The sequence below is a fragment of the Lottia gigantea genome (genome assembly GCF_000327385.1).
Source record: "Lottia gigantea unplaced genomic scaffold LOTGIsca_272, whole genome shotgun sequence".
Classification (NCBI taxonomy): Eukaryota; Metazoa; Mollusca; class Gastropoda; family Lottiidae; genus Lottia; species Lottia gigantea.
The window spans coordinates 56,977-67,965 of record NW_008708858.1 but is presented as its reverse complement, the minus strand read 5'-3'; the positions used below and the strand labels follow the sequence as shown (position 1 = coordinate 67,965).

The 10,989-nt window shown below is 35.6% G+C and overlaps 1 protein-coding gene across 1 annotated transcript in view; it reads right to left on the bottom strand.

The window, feature by feature from the left end:
- LOTGIDRAFT_175364 (hypothetical protein) overlaps positions 1–3,194 on the bottom strand; it is a gene marked incomplete at both ends in the record, with an annotated part of 3,599 nt that extends 405 nt beyond the window's left edge. Inside the window, 2 exons of the mRNA XM_009056381.1 lie at positions 178–484; positions 1,679–3,194. Coding sequence (XP_009054629.1) covers positions 178–484; positions 1,679–3,194 — 1,823 coding nt within the window. The remainder of the gene's footprint in view (positions 1–177; positions 485–1,678) is intronic.
- Positions 3,195–10,989: the final 7,795 nt, after the last annotated feature.

The window sequence follows — 10,989 nt, the reverse complement described above, 5'->3', positions numbered from 1 at the left end:
GTAAAACTTAAATTAACATTCCATTTTGCACAATAAGAGTTAAAATCTTTAGATGTAAACACAGAGCCATTATCAGAATGTAAGGTTCTAGGAGGGCCAAATATTGAAAATAATCTATCCAACACTGAAATAGCAGTGTATGTTGTTGCAACACGTAAGGGCCATGCGATGACAAACCTAGTTAAATCATCCATGAACGTAAAAATATATTCAAAACCGTTAGTTGAACGAGGTAATGGTCCAACAAAATCACAATGCACTATATCCCAGGGTCGAAGCGCAGTTTTAGTCATACCATGTGGACTTCTGGGAATGGCATGAGGTCCAGTTATACATGTTTTGCATTTACCTACAAAATCTTGAACCTCTGATAATGTAATTTTACTATTAACTAATTTAGCTAAGGTTCGTTGAGCACTAAAATGTCCTAAAGAATGAGCACGCTCTATAATAGATTGACGTTCGACTTGACCACGAGTAACAGCTAAAATAGGTAAATCGATTTCAAAATCGTCTATAGGTGCACGACTTAAAGCATCACTTACACAATTATTAGTACCTTTAACATGTTCAATATCAAATTGATAGTCTGCTAGCTCTAAAGCCCATCTAGCACACTTAGGCTTAGTTGAAGTCATAATAAATGTAAGTGGTTTATGATCAGTGCGTAATAAGAATTTGCGTCCGTACACAAAATCACGAAACTTTCGTACTGCCCAAATAATAGCTAAAGCTTCACGATGTATAGTAGAATAGTTTCTTTCAGTTTTTGAAAGTTTCTTAGATGCATAAATAATTGGATGTTCTAATCCAGTATGGTCAGCTTGAAGTAAAACACCTGCTAAACCAGTTTGACTTGCATCAGTTTGCACAATGAGCACATTGGCACTATCACTGAAATCAGGATGAGCCAGTAATGGTTCTGACATTAAGCATGATTTCAGGTTTCTAAAAGAGGTTTCACAAGCCTCAGTCCACTTATATTGTTTATGAGCAACAATATTACTTAAAGGTAATACAAGATCTGAATAGTTAGGAATAAAACACATAAAATATCCACATAATCCAATAAAGGAACGAACTTCCTCCCAAGTAGTAGGAGAAGGATAATTCTTAATAGCTTGTAGACCTTTATCACCAGGAATAATGCCATCTTCTGAAAATTTAAAACCTAGATAATTTACAGAGTCCATGAAGAAATGACATTTTTCTGGTTTTAAAGTTAAACCAGCTTTACGAAAACAATCTAATACTTGTTCTAAAATAAGCAAATGATTATCCAATGTAGAGGTATGAATAAGACAATCATCTAGATATATCAATATGTGATTAAAATCTAAACCACCTAAAACAAGATGCATAATTTTCTGAAATGCAAGTGGAGCTACCTTTAAACCAAAACATAATCTTGTAAATTGATAAACCCCTGAAGATGTTTGAAAACCTGTTAAAAGACGACTTTCTTCAGATAATGGAATTTGATTAAAAGCGGAAAACATATCAATAACACTAAAATACTTTGAATTCTTAAGTTGCATCATGGCTTCTGTAGACGTTAGTAATGGAAACGTTTCATCAGTTAACTGATTATTTAATGATCTAAAATCTAAACAAAATCTAAGGGAGCCATCACGCTTCTTAGCTAATACTATGGGTGACAAAACACTTGTATCACTACGTTCAATAACATTTGAGTCTAACATCGACTTAACTTGTGATTCTATTTCCTGATTAATACGCGGATTAGATTTTAGACGACGACCACGTACTTTAGACAAATCAGCATCAGCTGCTAGCTTTAACTCGTAAGAATGTTTCTTAGCACACCCTAAGCCGGTAAACACATCCGGTTTATAATTACCTAACAAATCAAGTAGTTTGGATTTATATGAAGAATTAATTGGACCAATATTCCAAGATTTTTCCTCAACACTATTAATAGGTTCTTTTTCTGAAGTAGCACTTATTGTTAATGCAGTTGCACAAGCAACTTGTTGAGAAGCATACACAGTTTTACTAATGGAATCAGGGTTCATAAGCAATACTAAAGGAGTCTTAGAGTTGGAGACACAACGTCCAACAAATAACCCAGATTTGTCTTCAAAAGTTGTTAATCGTTCAACAAGCAATCCAGAATCAGATGGTGAAGGATGTGATACTTGTACTCGTAATATCTTCTGAGAACGGGGTGGTACCACAGTGGTTGTAACAGCTCGTACTTCTGAAACACATTCAGAATTCTCAACAACAAGTCCAAAATCTACACTATTACTGGCTGGAGAAATAGTCACTTTATGAAATTTTGAAATAATATCCCAACCAATAAGGAAAATATCCTCTTCTGAATCTATAATATGAATTCGTGCAGGAACGGTATGGCCATCTATCTGTACATAAGTGTTTATAACACCTAAAGTTGGAATCTGTTCACCAGAAGGACCTGTCAATACGGAACTACAGGATTCCATATCATAACCACCAGGAAAAGCCTTCTGCATATTGGGAACAGTAGTACAAGTTACTGCAGCACCAGAATCAACCGTAGCAGAGCTGGTTAGTTTTCCTACAGTAACATCTTTGGTTGGACACGTCTGGTTAAAATTAACATGATGAACAGGTTTTTTCGCTTGATAACATGTCTTACTGATGTGACCACGTTTACCACATACATAACACTTTGCATTCTTTGTCCAATCATCAGTTTTCGTCCGTCCGGATTTCTCATTTGAAACAGAGTTCTTCCTTAATCTGCATCGATTAAGTGTATGCCCAAGTTTTTTACAGTAAGTACATCGTACACTCATAATTGGATCAGATGTCGTGGATTTATTTCCACTAGAAATAGATACACCATGTGATAATCTTCTAGCTGTATCAACTAAAGTGTAAAACTCGGGCATGTCAGGATTCTGACAGATAATCAATGAAAGTTTTTCCTTTAAATGGTCAGAATTCAAACCTTCAACAAAATGTTGGGCACATAAAGTCAGTTTATTTCCTTTGGAAAAGGATGGATAGGCTTGGTCGCATTTCCTTGATAATCTGTGACTATAGTCATCAGTAGATTCGGATGACTTTTGCTTTAAGTGATGAAATTCTGTAGCAGCAGTTTGCTTTTTTTCATCAGTGCGATCGAGTTCTTCAATTAGTTTGTTTTTAAGAGCATCATACGAACGTTTATGGGTTGCTGCCATGTCACTAAAAGTTAGGGTGCACCACCCAACTGGCAATATCAGGGCCAGATGTCGTAATTTTTTCTCGGCACTCCATTCGAATCCCCATGATTTCACCTCATAAATGTCTTCTATATTGTTGGAATGTCATGTCCTTAGGGTTAAACATTGGCATTTTTAATTGCCCACAGTTAGTTTAAGGTGCCATGGTTATAACTATAATAGTTAACAAAAGTTGAAAGTTGGAAATTAGACACACCATAAACACCGCCTGTCAGACAATAACGCCTATCACCTTACTACACAGTTGACTGTCCACTGTACCAGTACACATTTCTATTAATACACTTATAATATTGCTAGCCTATACATTCTATAAATAGACACACACCACGCTGTATTTCCAAATGAAATTTTCAGTTATAAAAGTTTACCTCTGCCACCAATTGTAGAGTTCACGAAGGCTATGATAACACCATAACAGTTTAAGAAGTATATTTGAATGATGATACAGTTTTACAACATATTTTAGTAATGACAAACATTATATAATCGACATACGATGAAGCTTACTCGACAAACGAACTACATGCCTTGACTAACATGGCGGCTTCGCTATCCCATCATGCACTTGATCGGACCTACAGAACAGGAGCGAAAGAGTGTGCACATAGACTAACTAACCCACACTTATCATTGAACCTGAGAGAATTGGATGACCTTGTTGCCCAGCTTCCTTCTTACATTTTGTTAGGAGATTTCAATGGTCACCATTCTTTCTGGGGTAGCTCCGATGATAATAGCAGAGGAAAATTAATAGCTGACTTCATTTATGACAATGATCTTTGCATCTTTAATGACGAATCACCTACGCATTTCTGCTCAAAAAACAAAACCTTTTCTCATCTAGATCTGACAATTAGCTCTCTATCTTTGTTCCAAGATTTTTCTTGGAGTGTCCACGACGATCTCTGCCACGGCGATCATTATCCTGTAATTCTACAGAATAATGGTCCTTCACCAGTAGACAGGCCATAAAGATGGAAACTCTCCAAAGCTAATTGGCCTCTCTTTGAGGCTCTTTGCATTTCTTCTTTTCCTCAAGATGATCTAGATGAGGATGGAATTATTTACCACTATCTTACAAGATGTATCGGGTCAGGCGATTCGTAAAACCTCGGCAGCTCCAAAACGATTCAATAAACCATGGTTTAACGAAGACTGTAAGACAGCACTGAAAGAACGAAATCGTGCTCTACGACTCCTTGAACGTTCTCCTACTGATGACAACATAGCCTCTTTCCGCATTGCACGGGCGAAAGCCAGAAGGACTATCCGCCAAGCAAAGAGGTCGTCATGACAGGAGTACGTTTCAAGGATCAACAGTCGTACGTCTTCTAAATCAGTCTGGGATAGGATTCGTAGGATCAAGGGTAAAGCGGATACTCTAGAGATGGTTCAACTCTCACCACTCTTCCAGATATTGCTAATTCCTTGGGCCACACCTTTTGTATAATTCTTCCTCTAACTTTTCCTCGGATGCTTTTCGGAGAGTCAAACTCCGGGAAGAGAAGAAAAAACTTAATTTTACATCAAAAAACGAGGAATATTATGATACATTTAAGATCTCCGAATTAAAGTTTTCTTTGAAACAGGCTCATGATACAGCTACTTGGCCTGATGATATCCATTACCAGAAGCATCTCCCTTACCCAACATTAAAAAAACTTTTATGTATATTCAACCAGATTTGGGATGACGGTGTATTTCCTCCATCTTAGAGGATTGCTACCATTGTACCCATTCCTAAACCTGGTAAAGATCCTACGAATTCTACTAATTACCGCCCTATTGCATTAACCAGCTGCATTTGTAAAACCATGGAACGAATGATCAATCGAAGGCTCGTTTGGCACCTTGAGTCAAACAATCTTCTTACCAACCTCCAATGTGGATTTCGGTCAGAGGAAGATTGCCATTATTCATCTCCAATTTCCTACATGATAGGACGTTTAAGGTTCGACTTGGCTCCATTTTTTCAGATCCTTTTCCTCAGGATAATGGAGTTCCACAGGGTAGCATATTATCCGTTACCCTGTTCTCTATTAAAATTAATTCCATCACGTCGTGCCTTAGACGGGGGGTTGATGGCTTTAAATCGGTGATAAGTCTTTTATTCAACATCGATGGCAGCAAAGATGGGATGCTACAGACACTAACAAGCTTCGAGCCATTAAGCCTCTCCTAGGAGACTGGCCCTCCTCCTATTGTGCCAACAGGAGAAATGAAGTTGTTTTGTGTCGCTCTCGTCTTGGACATACTCACCTCACCAACTGTTATCTGCTTAAAAAATTAATTAAAAGTACATCTCAAACCTTTGAGATCCCAGCACTATGGTGCTGGATCTTTACATCAATTATTTGCGCAACCTTCTCTTTATGAGAAGGTTGTGGCTTTTTCAAAAAAAGCAGGTCTTTATTTTAAATTTTAAATAGATTAGTCATTGTTTGTTTTACATATTTTGTTTGTTTTTAATACCACCATGTGGTGTATTACCTGTGATATTGTTTTAGTGTTTTTTTTTGTAGTCATTAAATGACTGTTTCTGTGATATGGTTTTTATTTTTTTTTGTTTTTTTTTGTCACTATGTGACCTTTCTGTGATATTGATAGGTGTTTTATTGTTTTAGTTTTTTTTTATTATTTTAACGTATTCTGGAGCTATATAGCCCATTTAATTTCATTTCCTTGTGATAACAGAAGCTACTATAATAATTGAAAATGGTTCAAAAACTTTGATCTTATTCTAACAAACTGTAAGGAATATTTTTACAGAAGTTTTGGACATGGTATGTGTGAATGCAGATAAATTCAGAGTTTTTAAAAAGGCAAAAAGAGAGGATACTGGTGTTGTTGAAAATGGGTTATGGACCAATTGGCAGACAAATTTTGATGGAGGTTGATCAAACGTTATGTGAATGTTTATTTATAATCACCCATGGATGTTGTAATGCTCTGAAGTAGAATATAAAGAATTTATTTTTTAGGATTGTAGATGTCAGCTTGAAAATAGAAAGAAGAAATTATTCATGCATTATATGGGGTAGGTTAGTAATTGTGTGGAAAGAGTAGGGTTTGAGAAGAGAGAGTAGTTGAGAAGTTACTATTATAAATAGTATTAGACTGCGTGAAAAGATAGGTGATATAGGCACACAAATTAGTCATGCACAGAAAGATTGTGGTGATTATTATTATGTAGTGTGCTTGAATTTCTGTGATGACTTGCATTAATATCATTGTGTGTAAATAAAGGGTAACTGGCTTGTGTTTACTTTATTTGTGCCCGTATGACAATGAACTGTGTGTAGTCAATATATTATAAATAAGGTGCAAAAATAGACATGTGCATACAAACATTGTTAGCAAGATCATATTAATAAAACTAAAGATATTCAGAAAAACTTAACATTTGTCTTTCAATATATGGGTTTTCTATATATGCCAAAGTCTCTGAAAAAAATTTGGACTTTCAATCTGTGATGATTATGGAGACGCATGGATTTGAGGGCTAAATTTTTAGGGGAGAGCTGTGAAGATTATTATTGATTAGCTTGGCTAAAATAAAATGCCGTTTCTGAGACTAAGGTATGATTGGTCGAACAAATAGTGAATGTGCCCCTCAATTTATTACTCAACCAATATGGTCGTAAAACATGACAACAAACCTCATATACAAACTATATTAAAGTTCACTTTTTATGTCTCACTTCACATTAAGCAAGTTTGTACAAATGCATAAGACACAACATGACAGACTCGTGCTTCGTACTGCGCATGTCTCAGTATATTCATATCTTTATGGATTTATATTTGATAGAAGTTTTGTTTCACATGGAAACAATTAAAGGAAAGGTATCAACCAGAGATTAGGATAAAAGATCTGACTATTCACTTGGGTACAACTATTGACTACGTGTTAACCACGTGATAAAGATGATTAACTCTTTTTCAATAAAAGAAAAATTAGAATTCAAATTGGAAAAACTGTGTCTGCACTCAGGTCTCCACCCAAAAGAGCAGCCAATAAACCTCGGGCTCCAAAAATTTGTCCGATGTGTGATGCCATTGTCTTCCAGTGAAGGAGTCACTTCCGATCTATCCGATAGGGAGGCGGGTATTCTTGGCAGCCAAGGAATATCCGCCAAGAAAGGAAAGAAAGAGTTCCCGACATGTGGAACTAGGTCATCATCTGATCCGCACTCACCACATGTCGGCCACTAATTCAGTCTATTTCAGGCTGAGGAGGTGGACGAACAGGCTAGAGCGGAAGAGGGGCAAGATGAGGAGGAGGAAGCAGAATGACAAAAGCTTCATGGACGCAGCTTCCTGGAGAGCCGGCTTTAGATACAAAAGAGGCTTTTTTCTCACCTCCAGAGGTTAGATAGGAAGTGGATAAACTTACAAAAATGCTAAGCAGCATAGGAACTAAGTAGAGAATATTTTACCCTTGGCTCACAAAAGGAAGATAAAATTCAAACGCCATCAACCTTGAGAACTTATTGTGTTTCAGCTAAAATATGGCTGGACTACCTAAGGGACAATAAGCTGGTGACATCCGATATGCAAGAATGTGAAGTGAGCTTTAAATAAGCTGACGCCAATCTAAAAAGGCTTGTGGTTGTACATAAAGGCCTTTTAAAGGAGAAAACGAAAAAACTAATTTTCGATCCATCCGACCTTTGAAGTTCTTGAAAAATATTGACAAATCCGTGGCGTCCACCAGCTTCCTAAAGTCTATTGTTACCAACCTACTCACCTCGCACCCCTAAATAGCTCTCGATTTGGGAAAGGCCAATGAGTCATAGAACGAATACTCAAAGACTCAATTATCGATAGGACCTCTTGGCCAACCGAGCTGCGCAGGTCGGGAATATTATATGGAACCGTTTAACTGGTCGTTCTGCTCCTACTGTCACTGCTACAAGTGGATGCCGACAAGTCTCGGAAAAGGAAGAGACCGCTGTTCTATGATGATTAGTAAGTCGCATCATTTTCCTCCTTTACTATTCCAGCCTCATCCGTCCAATCATCTTCATCTGTTCCATCAGCATCCTCCTCCTCCTTCTGTAGCCCTTTCAGTGGAACAAATCAAGGCCCCTCTCACAAGAAGTAAATGAAGAAGACGACATTCTAAAGACGCTGGATTCATAGACGGCACTTATCCACTAGTGTTAAAACATGTTAGAATAGTAAAAGAAAAAGTATGTCCCAACTCCTTGAATAACATAAGGTGATACTACGTCTTAGAATGAACATAAAATTTAAGTTCTCAAGAATGGCCAATATGAGTATATATTCATCAGTGAACTTACCTGGTGTCATAAAGATACAACAGAATCCCTGTAAAATCTAGAAAACTAGAAAATTCATAAAACTAAGTAATTATTGAAAAACGCTTAATCATAATATTAAGCATTTTTCAATAGTTAATTGCGTTTTTATTAGGTTTTTTTAGATTTATCGGATTATATATGGACCCTGTTATGTTATTTATGACACCAGGTATATCTACTGATGAATATATGCTGTCATTTGCCAAGTTTAAAATGTTTAAATTTCATGTTTATGCTAAGACGTAGTATCCCTTTAACAATTAAACAGATTAATGACAAAATAAGGACATATACCAGACAGAAAAGAATCCAATTTTAATCATTATCATCATCATATTTAAAAAAAAGACAAAAAATATAAGATAAAAATACAGATACAAATATTGTTGGCGAGCTGCAATCACCTTGACGAACACCTGTTACTGTCGAAAACCAGTCAGATAATATTCCATTTAGCTTAATACCATTTGACGAATAATTAACCATACCAAAAATTCTTTGTAAATCCTTCTTACACTCTGGTGTAGGCAAATCTTTAATAGTCTTAATTTTCTTACAATCAGGATGTGTACCCTGTTTTAATATTATATCACCCATAAAAGTTACACTATACTCCATAAGCATATTTAATTCTAGTCGAAGTTCAAGTCATAATTATCAGGCAAATGATGATACAATACTTTATGGTGGGATCGCTTCACAATTCTTACATTGTAGTTTATCTTCAGGGATATACTTAGTAGGAAATTTTATGGTCGTTATGGAGAACTCCTTGATTTGCTTCTGGTGAAGGCTCAATACTCCATATAACAAAATAAACCATATTTATATCCTATCTTTATTCATGTTTTACTATTCAGATTGAACTATTACATAATATGGTATGTTTATCAATCTTATCAAGTTATATTATAATAAATACTTCTAATTTTATCATTTTAATAAAAGTTGTAATTATGTGAACGTTTTGTTTGATAAGTCTACGATGCTTATTATGTTTCCCATGATAAACCCATGATGTTATACTATTGTCATTTTATTACTTTAAGTGTTCCATCCATTAGTCATGTAAGCTGTTTTTATATAGGGTAATATGAGGGAATACGTACCTACTAAGAACTTGATTTCGAAGAAAACCTGGAAATTATGTTGAATGATATGTTAGCTTAGTTAGGTATATAACTATCTATTAATAGTGACTTTGTATGGCAACCACCTTACTTATTTTCAATATGAAGGGGCATTCCTCAACACATTAGATGCAGTTCGTCTCGCCCCGATGATAATGAGAGGGTGACATACCACAAAAGCTTTAACCACTTTGTAAACAAGTGAACAAGAGATAGCTAAAACAAAGTGAGGCTGAAACGTCTCAAGGACATTTTTGTCTGGAGACCAGATTCAAATATTGTTTTCCGAATACAATGGCAATAATCAAAACTTACGACACATTCCAAATATTAAATGAAATCTGGTACAAACGTTTTATCATCTGTAAGAATTTCTAATAAGCTACAAACATGGTTGGATGTTGGTGGAGTGAACGTCCTGCTCTTTTTTCTTTAACTGTCGAGGTATCTGTAGCACATGGGCTTATTGTCCCATCCGAACGACTTGACGCTTTTTCCATGTCAGCCCCTCTTACCTGTTGTTACACATATTGCTATAGAATATATTCAGACTGTAACTGACAGATGCAATTTCTTTAAAAAAAAAACAATAGGCACGTGAACTCTACAAAATGCAGATGCCTAGAGATCGATAATTCATAATGATGGAAAAATAGATCTTTACTTTATTTTTAAAAAGCTTTGTTTTAATCTGGCGATAAAATCTGAGTTACATTAAAAGCTTTTTTTACATGATATTTTATAGAAACTACTTCAAGCGTAATACCTGATCAAAATAATTTATATCATAAAAAACAAGCTACTCATATTAAATATGACTAACAGATGAAGAAGAACTTAGTTGAAATTGAAGGTTACAGAGAGAACAAAGACAACTAACAACATAGCGTCAGGTAATGATTTTATTCTTTAACCACTGTCCTTTCTTCATCTAATGACATAAATTAATTACACTACGAAAATTCATAACAAACTAGTCATTATTCAACAGAAGGCATTACCCAAGCTTTAAATTTTGTTCGCTTCTGTTGATATTTTAAAAATTGTTTATTGTGTTAAAGAGCAAAACTATTAAACTTGGCACTAGGCAGGTTAGGGTGGTTGAAAGATAACAAGTTACTATATAACAGAAGGCCCTAGCTAGATAACATGTTACTATATAACAGACGGCACTAGCTAGATAACATGTTAGGGTGGTTGAAAGATAACAAGTTACTATATAACAGAAGGTACTAGCTAGATAACAGGTTAGGGTGGTTGAAAAATAACAATTTACTATATAACAGACGGCAC